The sequence below is a fragment of the Ranitomeya imitator genome, chromosome 1 (genome assembly GCF_032444005.1).
Source record: "Ranitomeya imitator isolate aRanImi1 chromosome 1, aRanImi1.pri, whole genome shotgun sequence".
In the NCBI taxonomy this organism is placed as follows: Eukaryota; Metazoa; Chordata; class Amphibia; order Anura; family Dendrobatidae; genus Ranitomeya; species Ranitomeya imitator.
The window spans coordinates 349,544,425-349,569,085 of NC_091282.1; the positions used below are offsets into that span (position 1 = coordinate 349,544,425).

A 24,661-nucleotide genomic window follows, 5' to 3' on the forward strand; every position below is an offset into this window, starting at 1 on the left:
AGTGTTCACAATTGATAGTTTTTTCTATAAATGTCAGCTATCATTCGCCCTATAGCCTCCTTGGTATTATTTGTATAGTTACTCAATCATAATATGTGCATACTGTTAATAAACTGACTTCTGCTGGTTCTAGTCCCTACAGGCAAAGCAAAAATCACTATCACAGCAGTTAGACAGATTGTCCCAAGAGTGTGAAACCTTGCGTGGTAACCTCGAGGAGGCAGATGAAGAAAGAGCCAAATTAGAAGAACTAATACAGCAAATACAGGGGAAGGAAGAAAAGCTAAGGCACCAAATGAAGGAGCAACAGGTAATGCTAAATGACTTTACTCTTCAAGTAAAACGCTATACAGAGGTCTGAATAGGAATATCGTTCCAGTTTCACCACCAACATTTTACTATTCGTATCTGGTCAACGGGCTCAAATTCCTTGAACTTATGGTCTGCTCTTCCACCTTACCGCATGTAGGACACGATAAAGACGCTGCGGCAGGAGAAGACAATGTTGGAGGCGTCTGTCGCAGATGTGACTGGACGGCTCACAGAATTACAAGGTTGCCTGCAGGAGCAAAAAGACAGAGAGAAATTACTGGTGTGTTACCCAGACTTGCACCCACTGCCCGAATTTCAGAGTAAGTTCTGAGACTGTGAATAGGCTTTTCCTACAACAGATCCAGATCTCTCGTTCTGGAAGGCTGATCCTGTCCAGTATTATGTAACCCACTCATGTGAATATGAAAACGTCATTCCTTCCTCAATAGAGGGAAATTGATCACTTACTACCAAGGTTACTAAGTCTGATCATTGAAGGCCTTAGGGTACCGTCACACTAAGCGACGCTGCAGCGATACCGACAACAATGTCGATCGCTGCAGCGTCGCTGTTTGGTCGCTGGAGAGCTGTCACACAGACAGCTCTCCAGCGACCAACGATGCCGGTAACCAGGGTAAACATCGGGTTACTAAGCGCAGGGCCGCGCTTAGTAACCCGATGTTTACCCTGGTTACCATCGTAAAAGTAAAAAAAAAAAACACTACATACTTACCTTCCGCTGTCTGTCCCCGGCGCTGTGCTTTCCTGCACTGACTGTGAGCACAGCGGCCGGAAAGCAGAGTGGTGACGTCACCGCTGTGCTTTCCGGCTGGCCGGCGCTCACAGCCAGTGCACAGAAGCAGAGCGCCGGGGACAGACAGCGGAAGGTAAGTATGTAGTGTTTTTTTTTTTTAACTTTTACGCTGGTAACCAGGGTAAACATCGGGTTACTAAGCGCGGCCCTGCGCTTAGTAACCCGATGTTTACCCTGGTTACCAGTGAAGACATCGCTGAATCGGCGTGACACACGCCGATTCAGCGATGTCTGCAGGGAGTCCAGCGACGAAATAAAGTTCTGGACTTTCTGCAGCGACCAACGACATCACAGCAGGATCCTGATCGCTGCTGCCTGTCAAACTGAACGATATCGCTAGCTAGGACGCTGCAACGTCACGGATCGCTAGCGATATCGTTTAGTGTGACGGTACCTTTAGTGGGAGAAGAACTTGTGATCGGCCTATTGTCAGTGGTGTGGTTCAAAGGAGAGAACCTCTTTAATGGCTGACATTTTCCATCTAATCTAATCGTACTTAAATTAATTATACCGCATTAAAGCACTAGTGTAACCTGACCCTTGCCCAGTGTGATTGCCCTAACAACACTGCATGATAGATTCCATACAGATACAGAAAGATACTGGGCTACACTGTTAACCCGTTCCCGACATGGCTATTTTCCATTTTTGCATTTTAAATTTTTCTTCCAAGAGCCATATCTTTTTATTTCTCCATTGACATAGCCATCTGAGGGCTTATTTTTTGTGGGACGAGTTGTACTTTTGAATGACAACATTCATTTTATCATGTGATGTACTGGAAAGTAGGAAAAAGATTTCAAGTGCAGCAAAACTGCCAAAAAAGCACAATTCCACAATGATTTTTTTATTTACCATGTTCGCTATGTAGTAAAAATGACCTGGCAATATGATTCTCCAGGTCAGTATGATTATTTCTATATTAAACATGTATAGTAGTTTTTTTTAATTTATTTAACCCCTTCGCAACCTATACAGTATATATACATTATAGATCATATCTCATTCCATGTAGGCTCCGGTGCTGAGCCCGCATGTTTTCAGGCATATGACAGCTGATCAGCTGTCATGTGCCCCTAACAGTCACGGGTGGAATCGAGATCCACCCGTGGCTGTTAACATGTTAAATGCCACTGTCATTTAAAATGTCCCCGCCAGAAGCGCATCACTAATCCCACCCATCACATGATCGCAGGGTACTGATTGGTTGGCATGACAACCTAGGATCTGCATTATATCCCTGTGGTAGTCATTGCTGATCTGCTGTGAGCGCCGCCCTGTGGCCAGCGTTCATAGCAGATGATCAATTCTCCTACACATAGCAGGGCCGCTTCATGTCTCCTAAGGAGACTATTGCAGCATGTAAAAAAGTAGATAAAGTTTTTAAAAATATAACAAAAATATGTAAAAAGTTCAAATCAACCCCCCTTTTTCCCCATTGAAAATAAAACAATAAATGAAAAAAATAATACAGGTTTGACATCGCCGCATTCAGAAACGCTTGATCTATCAAAATATAAAAAGAATTACTATAATCAGATCGGTAAACGGCGTAACGAGAAAAAAATTACAGAATTACATTTTTGGGGGGTTGCCACAACATTTCAATAAAATGCAATGACATTGAATCTACCACAAAAGGGTATCAATAAAAGGGTCTCACCCAGCCCCAGATCACGAAAAATAGTCACTATGAGTTTCCAAAAATGGCACTTTTTTTTTTTTTTTTTTTTACAAACTTTGTTTTTTTTCACCACTTAAATAAAAAAAGAACCTGTACATGTTTGGTGTCTGAACTCATAATGACCTGGAGAATTTTAATGGCAGGTCAGTTTTAGCATTTAATGAATCTTTGACTAAAGGTACCTTCACACATAACGATATTGTTAACGATATCGTTGCTTTTTGTGACGTAGCAACGATATCGTTAATGAAATCGTTATGTGTGACAGCGACCAACGATCAGGCCCCTGCTGGGAGATCGTTGGTCGCTGAATAAAGTCCAGAACTTTATTTCGTCGCTGGACTCCTCCTGACATCGCTGGATCGGCGTGTGTGACACCGATCCAGCGATGTCTTCACTGGTAACCAGGGTAAACATCGGGTAACTAAGCGCAGGGCCGCGCTTAGTAACCCAATGTTTACCCTGGTTACCATCCTAAAAGTAAAAAAAAACAAACGCTACATACTTACCTACAGCTGTCTGTCCTCCAGCGCTGTGCTCTGCTCTCCTCCTGCACTTACTGTGAGCGTCGGTCAGCCGGAAAGCAGAGCGGTGACGTCACCGCTCTGCTTTCCGGCCGCTGTGCTCACAGCCAGTACAGGAGGAGAGCAGAGCACAGCGCTGGAGGACAGACAGCTGTAGGTAAGTATGTAGCGTTTGTTTTTTTTTACTTTTAGGATGGTAACCAGGGTAAACATCGGGTTACTAAGCGTGGCCCTGCGCTTAGTTACCCGATGTTTACCCTGGTTACCGGCATCGTTGGTCGCTGGAGAGCTGTCTGTGTGACCAAAGAGCGACGCTGCAGCGATCCGGATCGTTGTCGGTATCGCTGCAGCGTCGCTTAATGTGAAGGGGCCTTAAAGGTGAAGGGCTTCAGTCTGCCACCAGCCCAAATGGAATAGATAAGCAGTTGATTAGCCCCTTTCTCCAACGCCTCATTGGGGGACACAGAGCGTGGGTGTATGCTGCTGCCACTAGGAGGCTGACACTAAGTTGAAACAAAAAGAGTTAGCTCCTCCCCTGCAGTATACACCCTCCCGCTGGCTCCCAGAGAACCAGTTCTTGCTTAGTGTCTGTAGGAGGCACTTGGGTCTGGTTCAGACATCAACGTTTTTATTTTATTTTTACTTTTCTGTACATTTTTATTTTTTAATTAACGGAGTGAAGGAGGCGGCAGATCCTTTCAAGTCTCCGATCTCTCCCAAATCATCAACAGGCGAGAACGTGGAGAGTTCCTCCCCGTACCCTCTCCTGCAACGTGGGAAGCCATGCCTGAGCTCACTTCAGGGACGACAGTTCCTTCACGGTCCCAATCTCCCCACACCAGCAACAGGCGACCACATAGAGTGTCGCCTCTATGTATCCTCTCCTGGAGCCAGGCCTACATTCGGACATTCTGCCCTGTCCCACAACAGAGGGCCCACTATGGCGTCCGTGCAGTCCCCACTGCATCACCACTGATTGAAAGCGGATGATGGAAGGAGGCAGAAATTCCCTCTCCACCCCCCTGACTATGGGGATGGTGGATTGAGGGAGGAGTCCGACAACCAGCCACACCGCAACAGGTCTGCACCAGCTCTGCGACATCACCTCAAAATGTGAGTATGACTGCAGCTGGTACCATCTGGTCGCAGACACTGGGTCCTTGTCCCTGGGGGAGTGGTGTCACGGCGTCCAGTGGCGTTTTACGCCTATATGTATGCGCCGGCGCTCATTTCCGGCAGGCCTCACAAATTTAGTCCCCGGCTTCTAGCCGGCCAAGGCCGTGTTTTTCATGGCTCTGCCCACCGCAGCCGGCGCCACCCAAACTTCTGGCGCTTCTCGTCCTAAACGAGAGGCGCCCCTCCTGCTCTCGGCGGCCATCTTTCTACACCTCAGGAACGGAGCCGGCTTCCTGACAGCGGTGACAGTAACAGCAGAGCTGACAGAAGCGCTGCGAGGCTTGAGGACACTGACACCTTCCCAGGGGACACAAGAGCAGGACCTGGGTAAGCTGAATCCTCCGGTACTGACCACAGCTTCGGCCGAGGTGTAAGTCCCTCTCCACCACCCTAAAGGGATGGCGGATTGAGGGTGACCCCTTTCTCCCTGTACCATGGTCCTAGACCAGCAGTGGCACTGGACAGGTGGTCTGAGGGGACGCTGGCAGGGGGGCTTACTCTGGCAGCGAGGGCGCATTTCTGGGGCCGACTCACAGGGGCAACAGTTTGGCATTTACAACGACTCTGCATGCAGTTTCCTTAAAGGCGCCATGACATCATTACGTTCCAATCTCCCAAAGGGTCCAATAAGACTATTAGTTAGTTTAATTAGTTTTATCTAACTTGCAAAACCCGTGACTTCAAATGCGCTCAGGAGCCCTCCATCACCCCAATCCCAGTGTACCTAGTTCCCCCGAGGGGCTTCGTCAATGAAACAATCCGTGGCTTATCTGGCCAAAAGAGATTGAATTCCTCTGTGGATCGGAGCTTTTAGCAGGTCTGATATAATGGATCCTCTCCTACACTGAAGTCATTGGCTAGCACTGGCTGCAAGTATTCTAGAACCGTACAAGCGTCTAGAAATCGGATCCGTGGTACGATTACCCGAGCAATCTCAGGCCTTGGCGTCCGTGAGCTCTGTTTCTCGCTCTTCCTCACCAGTGATTTGCAGAACGAGACTCTGAGTTTGAATTGGATGTTTCCTGGATCTGCACTCACCATAGTTCCAGAAAATGAGGGACTCGCTTATTGAGGCCGTCAATCTGACTCTAAAGGTTGACGAGGATTGCAGTTCTGTCCAAGAACACCCAGTGCCCTTCAAGAGGACTAATCACCCTCATACAGTATTTACCATTCACCCGGAGGTCCGGGTTATACTTAACCAGCGCTGAGAGCAACCTGTTAAACGTCTCAAGGGTCAGCACCCTCTTGAGGTGTGGTACCCTCTGTTTTGATCTGTGGAAAGATTGAGCTGAATCTCCTGCAGTGAACCCGCCAGTATTCGTTTCGGTATTCAGAATCCTTCTATCCTGGCCAGATGGTTCATCACCCACGGACTGTCAGAGACTCTGACTCGCTCCGCCTTTGAGACCTCTGGTTCAGCATTATCCATCGTATGCCGCGGCAGGGGTAGCTAAAGCCATGGTATCCTGGTCGCCTTTTTGGAGGCGGCTAGCTGCGCTGCTTGGCTTATTGAATAGAAAACGGCCTCTGTGTGCAAAAAAAAAAAAAAAAGTCTCTGACATCTCTTCCTTCCAGAGTGGCCGTTTATTTAGAGTAAAGCTGACTCACCTTGTCTCTGATGCTATGGGAGGAAAGAGCAATTCTTCTCCACGGCAAGGCTTGGACGACCTTTTTTGGTGTCACAAATAAATCCTGGCTGTGGACTAAGAACACTTAGTGTTCGAAACGCGTTCAGCTGTACCATGGTTGTCCTTCCATTTTTTGGATATTGTTGATTTTTGACTTGCAGTGTTTCTTCTCGTTTTAAAAATTATTTGGAATAAAGAATTTTCGATTTTATACATTTTCCTGAGCTGGATTCTTTTCCTACTTTCATAATTCTTCCATCTCTAATGCAGCACGTTGGTTCAGTGGTTAGTACTAGTCTTGGCATCCGATCCCACCAAAGGATCATGCTCTTTTGTCGATAAAAGAGGGACGCTTCTAACATCCATCGACAACGTTTTTTCCTACATATTCAGATTTTCCCCTCTCTAAACAATCCTGTGCTTCGCCATTCCCAAACAGCTTTTTTAGTTCACAGTGTGCTCTCGAAGGTCATGATGGCTGTCATGTCCATCTTGCACTCTCGAGGCGTGATCTTTCTGCTCTACTCAGACGACCTTCTCATCAGGGGTCTGTCCTTCCAGGACTGCGCGAAGTGCCTTCGCATCTCTGACGATACTCTTCCTCCCCTGAGCTCGTGGATAAATGTATACAGGCTCCCCTCGTTACAGCCCAGTGGATATCCTTTTTAGGAATGACCCTGGATGCCTCCGAGGGTTAGTGATTGTCCCTCAACACAAGGTCCGAGCCTTTTTTAACAGGGAGCCCAATCACTTAACCACTCACTCCATCATTCTATCCGGTTTGCTATGACGGCACTGGGGCAAAATGGTGACAGCAATGGAAACAGTCTTCTTTTTCGTTCAGCTGAATCTCCGTCCCCTGCAGCATGAACCCATTTTCTTCCTTGATCGCCGATGGTGCATGCTCCGGCGGCTCAGGCAACCTCTCAGGTGGTGGACATTGAGACCTTCTCTCTTCCAGAAGAAATATTTTCTCCCGCTATAATGGCTAGTGGTGTCTACCGATGTCAGTCTCCTTGACTGGGGAGTAGTCTTAGGCACCTCATGGCTTAGGGGCGCTGATCACCTCGGGAGTGGAGCCTTCCGATTAATGTCTGGGAAATCCGAGCAATCAGGATAGCCCTGCAACAGTTCCATTATCTCCTGGCAAGTCACCCCTTCCAAATTCAGTAGGATAAAGCCACTGCTGTCACATGCATCAATCATTAAAGGGTGTACCCACAGCAGGGTGGCCATGCACGAAGGTAGCCTATATTGCCCGATGGGCAGAGAGGAACCACTCAGTATTTTCAGCAGTCCATATCCCAGGCGGCAGTTTTTCCTAGCCGTCAAGGTCTCGCCTTGGGACAGTGGGAGGCCTTTCGACAGAAATGTATTCATTTAAGGACTCCGGGCGTGGATCAGATGGCTTCAAGATTGAACGCCAAGGTAATCCACTTCAGAGCTCGGTGTCGGGATCCATAGACCATCAAGGGGCATACACGGGTCTCTCCGCGGCTTCAGTTTCATCTTCAATACGTGCTTTTTTCCCCCCTTCCTTTACTTCCGAGATTCGTCAGGTAGACCTGAGCAGAGTGGACTCCAGTAATCCTTGTCGCCCAGGTTAGGCCGTGCTGGGCGTGATATGCAGATTTAGTGCAGATAGTAGTCGATGTCCTATGGCGACTGCTGGATCATCCAAATATAATCTGCCAACATTCATTTTTTTGTCAGGACGTCCTCATGTCTTCTCTGTTCCCTCCAATTTGGGAAATTCTCCAGACTGGTCTGGAATCAGGTTTGGCGCTCAGCTTTATTTTTCTCCCTCTCCCTCTCTCTCTAAAAGGCCAGAACTTGGCCTTATCTGTTTTATTCCAGAGCAGAATTACTTCCATTCTGTAAGTATGCATTTTCTTTCAGGGGATCTCCCATGTGGTATCTCCCTATAGCTTGCATTTAGAGCCCTGAGACCTTATATGGTCCCGGGTGCTCTTTAACAGACGCCTTTCGAACCGTTGCAGGATGTCTCTGAAGTCGTCTGTTTCTTCTCGCTGCGCTGTCTATCAACTAAGTTTCAGAGCTACCACTCTGTTCGGTCGAGTTCCATTCCTTTCCTGATTTTCCCTCAGGACAAGGCTGTCATCGAATCATCTACGGTCTCCGTTTTTTTCCCAAGTTGGTTTTTCTCTTTCCACCTTATCAAGGACTTCTCTCTTTTCTTGTCCATCCGGTACATCTGGTGGAATGAGCCTTTCACACCCTGGACATAGTAAAGGCTTTCCGAAGGTGCATCTAGAAGACGGCGCCCTTTAGTAGGCCGGACGCCCTATCTGTGTGTTCCTGAGGGTCTCAGGCACCGTTTAGCCATTTCAGGGCTACGATACCAAATGGTCTCACTTGGCTTTTCAGATGTCCTACTGCGTCAGAGACAAGCCTATCCCGGTGGGGATTACGGCACACTCTACTCGGTCGGTAGACGTTCTTTTTTTTGCCTTTCGGCATCAGGCATCAGCACAACAGGTTTGCAAGGCTGTAACTTGATACAGCCTACGCTCTCAGACTTCTGCACAAACGGCCCCTCGCAGATGTATTCTGCAAGCGGCGGTAGCGCAGCTTTAGTCAGTTGGTAGATGGGGTTAGATCTGTGATGTGATTCCCCACTCAGGGACTGCTTTGGGACGTCCCATGGTCTGTGTCCCCCAATGAGGCGTAGGAGAAATAGGGATTTTTGTGTACTCACCGTAAAATCCTTTTCTCCGAGCCAATCATTGGGGACACAGCACCCACCCTGTTAATCTTTTGGCTTGCGCTTGGTTTTTCTTTAATGAACAAAAGAAGAAAGACACTGCATAAATGCGTGCACACCTACAATATATATATAATAAGATACAACTTTATTGTGTAGAAGCAAAGCAAACACGAGCACACCATTCCCCCCATGCGGTGTTAAACTAGCGAAAGGCAAAAAATGGATACTGGTACAGTAATAATATATATCAGTATCGGAAAGTTAAATACAATATAAGGTATACATTTAAACCTAAAAAAAGTAACTGGCATTCTATTTCATCTTTGCTAGCAATCCCAGTGCTGCTGTATATTGGGCTTTGAGTCTGGCTTATATCCAGTTATTACTATATAGCACTGGGTTTGGTGCTGTTGGTCTTTGACAACTCTGGGGACGCCCTGTGTGTTGTCACTTTTTGTGGGAGTATATATACATATGATTAATGCCAGTTACTTTTTTTAGGTTTAAATGTATACCTTATATTGTATTTAACTTTCCGATACTGATATATATTATTACTGTACCAGTATCCATTTTTTGCCTTTCGCTGGTTTAACACCGCATGGGGGGAATGGTGTGCTCGTGTTTGATCCTTATGGATCAGGTTTTAATTGGTTTTATATTTTGTATGTCCTTTGCTTCTACACAATAAAGTTGTATCTTATTATATATATATTGTAGGTGTGCACGCATTTATGCAGTGTCTTTCTTCTTTTGTTCAGTATTTGTAGTCTCATGCATTGTGTAGCACCCTGATTTACATTGTGCCTATACCTGGTATTGGTAGTGCTCCGAACAAGTCTTGTTTTGATTCGTATGGTTTTTCTTTAATCTGATATGAAGTTTATGATCTCCTACTGCTTTTGCACCGAACTGGTTCTCTGGGAGCCAGCAGGAGGGTGCATACTGCAGAGGAGGAACTAACTCTTTTTGTTTAAACTTAGTGTCCTCCTAGTGACCGCACCATAACACAAATTGGTATGTGTCCCCCAATGATTGGCTCGGAGAAAAGGATTTTACGGTGAGCACGCAAAAATCCCTATTTCCTCTCTACAGGATTTTAACAAGACTGACTGCTTCAAGATCATACTGAAAATTCTGCAGACTAAATAGCGAGGTCAGCTATATTTCTTGCTGATTGTAACGCCCAGATGTAGCGTTTGTTTTTGTTTTTATTGCAGCGCAGGAGTGTTGCTCAAGGCAAAACTGCTCCATCTCCTTCAGCTTAGATGATTTTCTCTGGTGAACAGAAATCTTCAAGTTTGACCACAGATTCTCAATTGGATTGAGGTCTGGGCTTTATAGCTCTGTATTTTGCACCATCCATCTTCCCCTCGACTCTGACCATTTTCCCTGTCCCTGCTGCTGAAAAGCATCCCCACAGCATAATGCGGCCACCATCATGTTTCACTGTGGGGATGGTTTTCTTGAAGTGATGAGCTGTGTTGGTTTGGCGCCAGAGATATCGTTTACTTTGGTGGCCAAAAGTTAAATTTTGGTCTCATCTGTCCACAGTACCTTCTTCCATAAATTTAGGGAGTCTCCCACATGTCACATAAATTAAATTTTTGCCTATATTTGTCACACTTCACCCCACCAACTTAGACTATTTAGTGCTGAAGCATCACAAAAAAATCAGATTACAAAAATATTTAAGCAACGGGTATACTGTAACAAAATAGGTAAAAAGCCAAGGGGGGCAAGCCACTGTATAATGCTAGGGTCGGAGACAGGGGCTGACTGGCAAATTTTAGCCTGGGGGGCAAGCACACAGCAGTGGCCCATGAGTAGCGGCTCATCCTTAAAGGGGTTGTCGGATCTTATGCTACATGTCTACAGACACTATGTGTGAATCCTCATATCGTGCGCTGTGAAGATTCTCTGGTGCCGGCAACAGGTGGTCTTGTGACTGCAAGCATGCGATATATATATTCCCAGCCACATTTCGACTAGACTGTTTTGGGCCTTGTTCAATACAGTTGCATTAGGCCATGCAAGTCTGGTCGGCATGTGACCGCATGTATGCAAATCACAAACTTACAGCCACATACCCGCCAAATGACCACAGCACTGCCAGCAATGTGAGAAGCACAAGTCTGCAGTCCAAAGAATGACAGAGTGAATGCACCAATGACACACACACAGCCTCACTGTATAATGACAGACACATGCACAGCCCCACTGTATAATGACACACACACACAGCTACACTGTATAATGACACACAGCCCCACTGTATAATGACACACACACAGCCCCACTGTATAATGACACACAGCCCCACTGTATAATGACACACACACACAGCCACACTGTATAATGACACACAGCCCCACTGTATAATGACACACACACACAGCTACACTGTATAATGACACACAGCCCCACTGTATAATGACACACACAGCCCCACTGTATAATGACACACACAGCCCCACTGTATAATGACACACACACACACACACAGCCCCACTGTATAATGACAGACACATGCACAGCCCCACTGTATAATGACACACACACACAGCCACACTGTATAATGACACACAGCCCCACTGTATAATGACACACACAGCCCCACTGTATAATGACACACACATAGCCCCACTGTATGACACACACAGCCCCACTGTATGACACACACACACACACAGCCACACTGTATAATGACACACAGCCCCACTGTATAATGACACACACAGCCCCACTGTATAATGACACACACAGCCCCACTGTATAATGACACACACACAGCCACACTGTATAATGACACACACATAGCCCCACTGTATGACACACACAGCCCCACTGTATAATGACACACACATAGCCCCACTGTATGACACACACAGCCCCACTGTATGACACACACACACGCACAGCCCCACTGTATAATGACACACACACAGCCCCACTGTATAATGACACACACACACGCACAGCCCCACTGTATAATGTCACACACACAGCCCCACTGTATGACAGGCACACGCACAGCCCCACTGTATAATGACAGGCACACACACAGCCCCACTGTATAATGACAGGCACACACACAGCCCCACTGTATAATGACAGGCACACGCACAGCCCCACTGTATAATGACAGGCACACGCACAGCTCCACTGTATAATGACACACACACAGCCCCACTGTATAATGACACACACACAGCCCCACTGTATGACACACATACGCACAGCCCCACTGTATAATGACACACACACGCACAGCCCCACTGTATAATTACACACACACAGCCCCACTGTATAATGACACACACACAGCCCCACTGTATGACACACACACGCACAGCCCCACTGTATAATGACACACACACGCACAGCCCCACTGTATAATGACACACACACGCACAGCCACACTGTATAATGGCATACACACACAGCCCCACTGTATAATGACACACACACACGCACAGCCCCACTGTATAATGACACACACACAGCCCCACTGTATGACAGGCACACGCACAGCCCCACTGTATAATGACAGGCACACGCACAGCCCCACTGTATAATGACAGGCACACGCACAGCCCCACTGTATAATGACAGGCACACGCACAGCCCCACTGTATAATGACACACACACACAGCTACACTGTATAATGACACACACACAGCCCCACTGTATAATGACACACACACGCACAGCCCCACTGTATAATGACACACACGCACAACCCCACTATATAATGACAGGCACACGCACAGCCCTACTGTATGACACGCACAGCCCCACTCTATAATGACACACACACGCACAGCCCCACTGTATAATGACACACACACAGCCCCACTATATAATGACATACACACACACACACATGTACAGCCCCACTGTATAATGACACACACACGCACAGCCCGACTGTATAATGACACACACACACACACACGCACACACGCAACAGCACCACTCTATAATAACAGGCACACGCACGGCCCCACTGTATGACAGGCACACGCACGGCCCCACTGTATAATGACAGGCAAACGCACGGCCCCACTGTATAATGACAGGCACACGCACAGCCCCACTGTATAATGACAAACACACACAGCCCCACTGTATAATGACAGGCACACGCACGGCCCCAATGTATAATGACAGGCACACGCACGGCCCCACTGTATAATGACACACCCACACACAGCCCCACTGTATAATAACAGGCACAAGCACAGCCCCACTATATAATGACAGGCACACGCACGGCCCCACTGTATAATGACACACACACGCACGGCCCCACTGTATAATGACACACACACTCACACACAGCCCCCCTCTGTATAATGACAGGCACACGCACAGCCCCACTATATAATGACAGGCACACGCACGGCCCCACTGTATAATGACACGCACACGCATGGCCCCACTGTATAATGACACACACACACACACACACCCATTGTATAATGACAGGCACACGCACGGCCCCACTATATAATGACAGGCACACGCACGGCCCCACTGTATAATGACACGCACACGCACGGCCCCACTGTATAATGACACACATGCAGCTCACAGATGCACGCAGCACACACACGCACGCAGCTCACACACACGCACGCAGCTCACACACACGCACGCAGCTCACACACACGCACGCAGCTCACACACACGCACGCAGCTCACACACACGCACGCACGCAGCTCACACACACGCACGCAGCTCACACACACACGCACGCAGCTCACACACACGCACGCAGCTCACACACACACATGCACGCAGCTCACACGCACACATGCACGCAGCTCACACACACACACACACACGCACGCAGCTCACACACACGCACGCAGCTCACACACACACGCACGCAGCTCACACACACACGCACGCAGCTCACACACACACACACTCTCCTCATACACACACACACTCTCCTCATACACACACACACTCTCTCCTCATACACACACACACTCTCTCCTCATACACACACACACTCTCTCCTCATACACACACAGACACTCTCCTCTGTTGTGCAGGGGCGGCTGATGTCCATGTGCAGCGCTTCAGTTTCTCCTGCTCACAGCTCTGCACTGTCCCGGCACCTCCCCCATCTCTCCTTCTCTGCCGGGATAGCAGATAAGAGCAGGAGAAGCCGGAGCTCCGTGCATACACAGGCCGGTATGCCGGTATTCTGACCTTTCATCTTGGCTGCTGGCTCTCTCCCTCAGAGTGGCAGTGGCGCATAGGAGCCTGCTCATCACATACCCCTGCAGCTTGCATGTTAGGGCTGCTGGCGGGATGACACCATCGCGCACTACAGGTGCGCTATGTATTAGTCACTGCCAGTCCTCCAGCGGCCCTGTGCAGCTGCTTAGACACCGGCCCGGGGGGCATATGCATTTCTGCCACCTGGGCCAGCCCGCGCCTGGTCGGAGATCTTAGATTAATAACGTCACCAGGGATAAAAAAAAATCTGTAGTGGTGCTTAAAGCTTTCACATCTAGATTTAGTGTTCCTTTGATACAGAATTATAGTTGTGGAATATAAGCAGTGTGTAGTCTTGGTGGATTAAGGAAATCTTGAGTTTCAAATTTCCACAACAATAGACAATACTTTAAAGATGTGAAAAGATATTCATGGTAACTTGTAAAAACTATTATATGGTATGTTGCCCAACCAGTCTGATGACTGTGACTGTTTTTCACTATTTTAGTCCTGATTGTGCTTGTCTGATAGCATAGTGTGTATAGTACACCATTCTAAATGAAGTTGCGCTGTTTGGCTGCGCTCATACATGCTATTTTTGTCTCATTTTTTAAGTGTTTTTATGTTTTAACTAGAATGTTGAGACAACAATGCATCAAAATTTGACACAGTCAAGAAGTTGTCCACTGCATGGCCAACTTCTCATACCCCTCACATGGCCCCGATAAAATAATAAAGCTTATAATCTGCTCCCGTGCTGGCGCTGTTCCTGCGGTGTCTGCACTCGCTCTCCCCGAGGCTCTCGTGAGGTGTTGTGACACGTGACCCCAGCGCCCAATCAGTGCTGGAGTCACCCCGCCTCCTGTCGAATTGGACATGAAAAGGAAGTCCGAGATCAGCTGCAGCCCAGACTTCCTCTTCATGTACGATTTGTCCAAAGTCGGAGACAGTGATGTAACAACACCGCACGAGAGCCCCGTGAGAGCAAGTGCAGACCTCTGTAATGGCACCAGCACGGGAGGGGAGTATAAACTTTATTATTTTATGATGGACAAACATTTAGATCAAAAAGGAGTTGTCCTAGTGGTGGACAACCCCTTTTAAAAGAATTGTCCAATACATATTTTTATGATAAAAATGGGACCAAAGGGGCATTAAGACAAAAAAAGGGGCAAATAAATATCACAACCCCACTGTCCGCTGCATATGTTTCCCTTCATCATATGACCACTGCAGCCAATCAGTAGTCACAGATCGGCTGCAGCCTTCACAATTTATCTGAGGCTGAAGAAACAATTTTTCCTCCATCTAGTCACCAGTGCAGGGAAAATGAGGGTGTCCATTAGATGTCTGTGTTTTATCTCTTTCTTTAATAACCCCTTGGGACTATTTTTAAAAGAAAAAATGTAGAGGACAACCCCTTTAACCCCTTCATGACCCAGACTATTTTGACCTTAATGACCTGGCCATTTTTTGCAATTCTGACCAGTGTCCCTTTATGAGGTAATAATTCAGGAACGCTTCAATGGATCCTAGCGATTCTGAGACTGTTTTTTCGTGACATATTGGGCTTCATGGTAGTGGTTAATTTAGATCTATAATTTTTGCGTTTATTTGTGAAAAATTGGAAATGTGGCACAAATTTTGAAAATTTCGCAATTTTCATATTTTGAATTTTTATTCTGTTAAACCAGAGGGTTATGTGACACAAAATAGTTAATAAATAACATTTTCCGCATGTCTACTTTACATCAGCACAATTTTGGAAACAAAATTTTTATTTGTTAGGAAGTTATAAGGGTTAAAAGTTGACCAGCGATTTCTCATTTTTACAACAAAATTTACAAACCAATTTTTTAGGGACCAAATCACATACATAGTAACATAGTAACATAGTTAGTAAGGCCGAAAAAAGACATTTGTCCATCCAGTTCAGCCTATATTTCCATCATAATAAATCCCCAGATCTACGTCCTTCTACAGAACCTAATAATTGTATGATACAATATTGTTCTGCTCCAGGAAGACATCCAGGCCTCTCTTGAACCCCTCGACTGAGTTCGCCATCACCACCTCCTCAGGCAAGCAATTCCAGATTCTCACTGCCCTAACAGTAAAGAATCCTCTTCTATGTTGGTGGAAAAACCTTCTTTCCTCCAGACGCAAAGAATGCCCCCTTGTGCCCGTCACCTTCCTTGGTATAAACAGATCCTCAGCTAGATATTTGTATTGTCCCCTTATATACTTATACATGGTTATTAGATCGCCCCTCAGTCGTCTTTTTTCTAGACTAAATAATCCTAATTTCGCTAATCTATCTGGGTATTGTAGTTCTCCCATCCCCTTTATTAATTTTGTTGCCCTCCTTTGTACTCTCTCTAGTTCCATTATATCCTTCCTGAGCACCGGTGCCCAAAACTGGACACAGTACTCCATGTGCGGTCTAACTAGGGATTTGTACAGAGGCAGTATAATGCTCTCATCATGTGTATCCAGACCTCTTTTAATGCACCCCATGATCCTGTTTGCCTTGGCAGCTGCTGCCTGGCACTGGCTGCTCCAGGTAAGTTTATCATTAACTAGGATCCCCAAGTCCTTCTCCCTGTCAGATTTACCCAGTGGTTTCCCGTTCAGTGTGTAATGGTGATATTGATTCCTTCTTCCCATGTGTATAACCTTACATTTATCATTGTTAAACCTCATCTGCCACCTTTCAGCCCAAGTTTCCAACTTATCCAGATCCATCTGTAGCAGAATACTATCTTCTCTTGTATTAACTGCTTTACATAATTTTGTATCATCTGCAAATATCGATATTTTACTGTGTAAACCTTCTACCAGATCATTAATGAATATGTTGAAGAGAACAGGTCCCAATACCGACCCCTGCGGTACCCCACTGGTCACAGCGACCCAGTTAGAGACTATACCATTTATAACCACCCTCTGCTTTCTATCACTAAGCCAGTTACTAACCCATTTACACACATTTTCCCCCAGACCAAGCATTCTCATTTTGTGTACCAACCTCTTGTGCGGCACGGTATCAAACGCTTTGGAAAAATCGAGATATACCACGTCCAATGACTCACCGTGGTCCAGCCTATAGCTTACCTCTTCATAAAAACTGATTAGATTGGTTTGACAGGAGCGATTTCTCATAAACCCATGCTGATATGGAGTTAAACAGTTATTCTCATTGAGATAATCCAGAATAACATCCCTCAGAAACCCTTCAAATATTTTACCAACAATAGACTTTAGACTTACTGGCCTATAATTTCCAGGATTTCCACATTTGAAGAGACTTTGGGGGGTCAATATGACAGAAAAATTACCCAAAAGTGAAACCATTCTAAAATCTGCCCCCCTCTAGCTGATCAAAACCACATTCAAGAAGTTTATTAACCCTTCAGGTGTTTCTCAGCAGCTGAAGCAACTTGGAAGGAAAAAATAAACATTTAACTTTTTAGTCACAAAAATGATCTTTTAGCAACAATTTTTTTTATTTTCCCAAGGGTATAAGGAGAAAGTGGATGCTAAAAGTTGTTGTACAATTTGTCCTGAGTACGCTGATACCCCATATGTGGGGAGGAACCACTGTTTGGGCGCACGGCAGGGCTCGGAAGGGAAGGAGCGCCATTTGACTTTTTGAATGGAAAATTAGCTCCAATCGTTGGAGGACACCATGTCGTGTATGGAGAGCCCCTGTGTGCCTAAACATTGGAGCTCCCCCACAAGTGACCCCATTTTGGAAACTAGACCCCCCCAAGGAACTTATTTAGATGCATAGTGAGCACTTTGAACCCTCAGGTGGTTCATAAATTGAGCCATAAAAATTAAAAAGTACTTTGTTTTTCACAAAAAAATTGATTTTTGCCTCAATTTTTTCATTTTCACATGGGCAACAGGATAAAATAGATCCTAAAATTTGTTGGACAATTTCTCTTGAGTGCACCGATACCTCATATGTGGTCATAAACCACTGTTTGGGCGCATGGCAGGGCTCGGAAGGGAAAGAGCTCCATTTGACTTTTTGAATTAGCTCCGATCGTTAGTGGACACCATGTAGCGTATGGAGAGCCCCTGTGTGCCTAAACATTGGAGCTCCCCCACAAGTGACCCCATTTTGGAAACTAGACCGCCCAGGGAACTTATCTAGATTTGAACCCCCAAGTGCTTCACAGAAGTTCATAACGCAGAGCCGTGAAAATAAAAAATCATTTTTTTTCCTCAAATAATGATTTTGTAGCCCGCAATTTTTTATTTTCACAAGGGTAACAGGAGAAATTGGACCCCAAAAGTTGTTGGCCAGTTTGTCCTAAGTACGCTGGTACCCCATATGTGGGGGGGGGACCACTGTTTGGGCACACGTCGGGGCTCGGAACGGAAGTAGTGGCGTTTTGAAATGCAGACTTTGATGGAATGATCTGCGGGCATCATGTTACGTTTGGAGAGCCCCTGAGGTGCCTAAACATTAGAAACTCCCCACAAGTGACCCCATTTTGGAAATTAGACCCCCCAGGGAACTTATCTAGATGTGTGGTGAGCACTTTGAACCCCCAAGTGCTTCACAGAATTTTATAACGCAGAGCCGTGAAAATAAAAAATCATTTTTTTTCCCACAAAACAAATTTTTTTGCCCCGAATTTTTTATTTTCCCAAGGGTAACAGGATAAATTAGACACCCAAAGTTGTTGTGCAATTTTTTCTGAGTACGGTGATGCCCCATATGTTTGGGTAAACCACTGTTTGGGCGCACGTCAGGGCTCGGAAGGGAGGGAGCACCATTTGACTTTTTGAACGCAAGATGGTAGCGCCATGTCGCGTTTGGAGAGCCCCTGATGTGCCTAAACAGGGGAAACCCCACAATTCTAACTCCAACACTAACCCCAACACACCCCTAACCCTAATCCCAACCCTAACCATAATCCTAATCACAACCCTAACCCCAACACACCCCTAACCCTAATCCCAACCCTAACCATAACCCTAACCACAAGCCTAACCCTAACCACAACATACCCCTAACCCTAATATTAACCCTAATTCTAACCCTAACCCTAATTCGAACCCTAACCTAATTCTAACCCTAACCCTAGTGTAAAAATAAAATTATTTTCTTTATTTCATTATTTTCCCTACCTATGGGGGTGATAAAGGGGGGGTTATTTACTTTTTTTTTTTTTTTTGATCACTGTGATAGGGTCTATCACAGTGATTAAAATGTGCCTGGAATGAATGAATCCGCCGGCCGGCAGATTCGGCGGGCGTACTGCGCATGCGCCCACCATTTTGGAAGATGGCGGCGCCCATGAGGGAAGACGGATGGACACCGGGACTCGGGAGGTACGGGGGGGTGGGATCGAACTGCGAGGGGAGTGGAGGACAGGACAGAGGGGAGAGGAGGGTAGCAGAGGACTGGACGGAGGGGAGGATAGACTGACGGCGACGGCAGATTGCCGCTATCAGCCGGTGGCAGGGGCAGATCGGGGTCTCCAGCCGTGGCCGATGATATTGCAGCAACGGCCATGACTGGATTGTAATATTTCACCAAGTTTCATTGGTGAAATATTACAATTGCTCTGATTGGCTGTTTCACTTTCAACAGCCAATCAGAGCAATTGTAGCCACGGGGGGGGGGGGGGGGCAAAGCCACCCCCCCTTGGGTCAAGTACAAGCCCCCCTGTACCTGCAGATCGGGTGACATTTGAGTTAACCTTTTCACCTGAGCTGCAGGAACGCGATCCCTCCATGACGCCACATAGGCGTCACAGGTCGAATTGGCACCGACTTTCATGACGCCTGCGAGGCGTCACAGGTCGGGAAGGGGTTAAAGGGAATATCTCACCAGGTGTTTGCTACTTCATCTGAGAGCAACATGATGTAGGGGCAGATCAATTACTAGGCTGCTTGGTGCAGTTTTGATAAAATCATTGTTTATCCGCTGCAGATTTACCAGTTCTCTGAATGATGAGCTCTGTGTAGCTCCACCCACAACACTAATTGAACATTGTACATAGGTGGAAACCTGCCAATCAGTGGAAGGGGGCGCGGTTTTACAGAGCTCATGAATATGGAGGACTACATGGCAGCAGATTTACTAGTCCTCTACTGATAATCTCCTGCTGATAAAACAGTTATTTTATCAAAATTAAAGCAAGCAGCCCAGTAAGCGATACATTGCTGGAATCAGGATTTCTGTCTCTACATTATGCTGCTCTCAGATTAGGTGGCAAAAACCTGATGACAGATTCCCTGTAATAGTCAGAAACCTATGACTGCACATGTGGATTACTGTAGCATTAGGCCTCGTGCGCACTGCTCCATTAAGGTTTTACACATCCTCTGAAATACATGGAGCTGTAATACAGCACTAGTAATCTTTCTTCGGTCCAGACTGTTTCTTTGTATTCCTCACATTTAGAAAAAAATCTTGACGTGCGCCATTGAGTGTTGCATTACGGAGCTGTTGGGACTCCCTGACTCCGATTACTTTGCTCTGTCATCATCCATAAACGCTACTAATTGTACTTCGGCTTTTGAACAGTCTGGAAGATCTGTTTTACTGTTTCAAACATTTTTCACTGTTTGCTCCTTTACTTATGGACATCCTTAAAATTTAACAAAAGTTTTCCCATCTTTGGGCATAACTGTTATCTCTTGCTGTCTTTTATTCTTCACTTTTTGTATTTTTTCCGGGAGATATTTCGTGACCGATGCAGAAACAAGTAGATCTCTGCTCCTGCATTTTCTTCTACAGAGCTAAATATACAGGGGAAGAATAATACTGTTTCAGCTCTTGTTTTCTTCCCTGTATGATGCAGGCAACATACAGTGGACTTTTCTGAAGTCTCTTATGCCAGTTTTTCAATTACAATACCATGGATAAGTCTGCCCACATGATGGTTTTTCAGTATAAATTGTTAAATACCACAAACATCTGATGATTGTAGTTAGGCTTCCATTACACAATAAATTAGATAAAACGATGTTCTCCTACATTGTAGGCACTGGGGACATTACTGAAGACATGGAAAAACAGCTTCAGGCAAACAGTATCCGTATAAGTATTCTGGAGGAGGAGAATTCCAAGCTAAGAGTAAGCCTGCACAGACTAGGGGAGAGATGCAAAGAAGGGGCGCTGAAGGTAATCAAGAAAGGGACAAATCAATACTGTACAAAGTTTTTTTTTGCTTTAATCTCTTAGTAACCAAGCCAAATTTTTCAAATCCGATGTGCCATTTTATGTGGCAAATTCCTCTGAAATGCTTTAACATATCCCAGTGATTTTGAGATTTTTTTTTTTTTCTGACACATTGTACATTATCATGGTTATAAATTTAGGTTGATATGTTTTACGTTTATTTATGAAAATATCAGATATTTGCCAAAGATGTAAAAAAATGTAGAAATATTCAAACTTTCAATGTTTATACATTTAAACAAAATATTGTGATAATTAACATTTAACTCATGTCTGCTTTACATCAGCACCATTTGTGAAATGTCCCTTTATTTTGTTAGAATGTTAGAAGGTTTAAGAGTTTAGCAGCAATTTTTCAAGTTAATTTACAATTTAAATTTTTTACTACTAATTTTTTAAGTGCTTTTGGGGGGCCAATATATTGAAAAAACACCCAAAAGTGATACCATTTTAAAAATAGCACTTGTCAATATATATTTTCAGAAATTAACGTAAAAAGAAATTATGTTTTTACCACTAAAATGTTGCTAACATCTGAACAGGTTGCTATAGCCAGCAGACTCTAAGGATGTTACTTGGATTGCCATGGCAAACATCAGTAACACACAGTCACAATCTGTGGGTGCCAATGGGATTAAAGAGGGGGCACCCATGCTCTGTTAGCCATCTATAGGCCGCTATGAATAATTACAGCATCATCTAGAGGGCTGAGTGGCCATTGTTGGTGCCAACTCCAATCTTAGCTGATGTAGCAGGATGTCACGGTTGTCACGGGGTCCTTCTCCGGTACCACACAATCAACAGAGCCAGCGAAGAATGAACAATCCCAAGACTTTTATTTAGGCAAAAATACGAAAGGTCCATATACGGTCCACCACACAAAGGATAAAATAGTCCAGAACACGAATGCAGTTCAGTAACAGGATAAAAGTCCAACAATCCAGCAGTCAGAGGATAGCATAGTCCGTATACTCTTCTTTCTCTCTGAGATGCTGTGAACACATGATCATTCCACACAGGACTGATATTTTAAAGGTACTGTCACACTGAACGATATCGCTAGCGATCCGTGACGTTGCAGCGTCCTGGCTAGCGATATCGTTCAGTTTGACACACAGCAGCAATCAGAATCCTGCTGTGATGTCGTTGGTCGCTGCAGAAAGTCCAGAACTTTATTTCGTCGCTGGACTCCCTGCAGACATCGCTGAATCGGCGTGTGTGTCGCCGATTCAGCGATGTCTTCGCTGGTAACCAAGGTAAACATCGGGTTACTAAGCGCAGGGCCACGCTTAGTAACCCGATGTTTACCCTGGTTACCAGCGTAAAAGTAAAAAAAAACAAACACTACATACTTACCTTCCGCTGTCTGTCCCTCGGCGCTCTGCTTCTCTGCCCTGTGTAAGCACAGCGGCCGGAAAGCAGAGCGGTGACGTCACCGCTCTGCTTTCCGGCCGCTGTGCTCACAGTCAGTGCAGGAAAGCACAGCGCTGGGGACAGACAGCGGAAGGTAAGTATGTAGTGTTTGTTTTTTTTTACTTTTACGCTAGTAACCAGGGTAAACATCGGGTTACTAATCGCGGCCCTGCGCTTAGTAACCCGATGTTTACCCTGGTTACCGGCATCGTTGGTCGCTGGAGAGCTGTCTGTGTGACAGCTCTCCAGCGACCAAACAGCGACGCTGAAGCGATCCGGATCGTTGTCGGTATCGCTGCAGCGTCGCTTAGTGTGACGGTACCTTAAGTCTACCTCCTCATTCACAGGTCAGGAGGAGGAAGGTCTCAGGGGCTCATTGTTTCAACAAGCTAGGTCAACATGTCATTAGCATATTAGCAAACAATACAGTGCAGATGGCAGCAACAGCCATTCATCAATTAGCAAATAACTCCTTCTACAAGAGAACACCATGAAAATAAGTAAAATAGAAATATACACAAAAATGATACCCACATAGCATATCACACCATCACACCGGTATAATGTACATCCTCAGAGTGACAAATCAAAGATAAGGTACAAGAAGTGGGCACACTCCAGTTCCTCATCTGGTTCCACCTCTCCTTCCATATCCTCCAGGATGCCCTCTGTATTCCACTCCTCCCCTCCTGAGTTGGCCCCTGGGTCCACCTTGCTTCCAAGTCAGAATCTGATTCTGACACTGACTTCCAAACTCCTGGATATGGCCAACAGCCTCATCTCTGCTGTCAGACAAACCCTCAATATAAAGGAGGAGGAGTTTCATTCAAAAAGGCAAAACGCCCTTGCTGGGTGTTTTCCAACCACAAGGAATTTGAGGGAATATTTTACCAAACAATGGGAGCACCCAGAGAAGCACTTCCCAGGTAGAAAGCAGTTGGATATTTTATATCCTTTCAGTCCTGATCACCTCAACAAATGGGCAGAATCCCCAACTCTGGACCTGCCAGTCTCAAGTCTGTCCACTAAGACTGTCATGTCACTCCCTGATGGTTCCTCTCAGCCAAGTCACCTTTGCAGTTGCTGGCACCTCTCGCTGTCCCGTCTTCGCTTCCACATGGGTAGCCGAGTCAGTTTCCACCTGGGCAAAACTCCTTCAACAGGGTATCTGATCATCAGCCTTGCCGGATGAACTGGCTGATCTTGTGGACAAGATTGCTCACGCAGAAAAATATTTGCTCTTCACATCTCTTGACACCACCAGCTCTTCCACCCGTGTCACTAGCAATGTTGTAGCCCTATGCAAGATTCTGTCTCAAGGCTTGGAATCCAAAAAGTCCCTTACCAACTTCCCCTTCCAGGGATTACGACTCTTTGTATCTAAGCTGGATCAGCTCATCTCGGACGCCACTGGTAGTAAGAGTGACTCTCTTTTTCAGCCTAAGTGTAAACTTCCATTCACTAGGAGATTTTCTCTTCAGTTTCGCCCCTTTCGTCATTTCTTCTCCCTTGGGACTTCCACTCAGCAAGACCAATCTCCTGCCCAGTGAGAAAGAAGGAAGTCGTTCTTCAAACCTTCCCAAAGGGTCGTTCTGCCAAGCCATCAGGATCCCTATCTAATAGATTCTCTTCTGCATGACGGGTCACCCCCACCTGGTAAATCCTCTTCACCAGAACAAGTGGTTCTCCGTAGTCGACGACACCTCGGTCCGGGAGATCGTTGCCAAAGGCTAAAAGATACATTTGTCTTCGATCCCATCTTCATGTCCAGCCCTAAAGGGTCCCAGCCCAAGTCCCAGATTTCTTTCAAGCCACCTCCTCTCTCCTCGAAACAGTGGTCATCATACCCATTCCCTTTCAGGAACACTTCTCAGGTTTCTATTCCAACCTCTTTGTGGTCCCAAAAAAGGATGGCTCCCTCCATTGGCACACTTC

The 24,661-nt window shown here is 46.0% G+C and overlaps 1 protein-coding gene across 6 annotated transcripts in view; it reads left to right on the forward strand.

Annotated features, from left to right (window-relative positions):
• The window catches only part of CCDC157 (coiled-coil domain containing 157), a 116,676-nt gene that overhangs the window by 83,729 nt on the left and 8,286 nt on the right, over positions 1-24,661 (forward strand). For all 6 annotated transcript variants that reach the window (XR_011319594.1, XR_011319606.1, XM_069760160.1 and 3 more), the window contains 3 exons: positions 134-310; positions 470-632; positions 21,117-21,256. Coding sequence is in view for 4 of the 6 variants with exons in the window: in XM_069760160.1 (XP_069616261.1) it covers positions 134-310; positions 470-632; positions 21,117-21,256 (480 nt within the window). In the remaining 2 variants the exon portion in view is untranslated. The remainder of the gene's footprint in view (positions 1-133; positions 311-469; positions 633-21,116; positions 21,257-24,661) is intronic.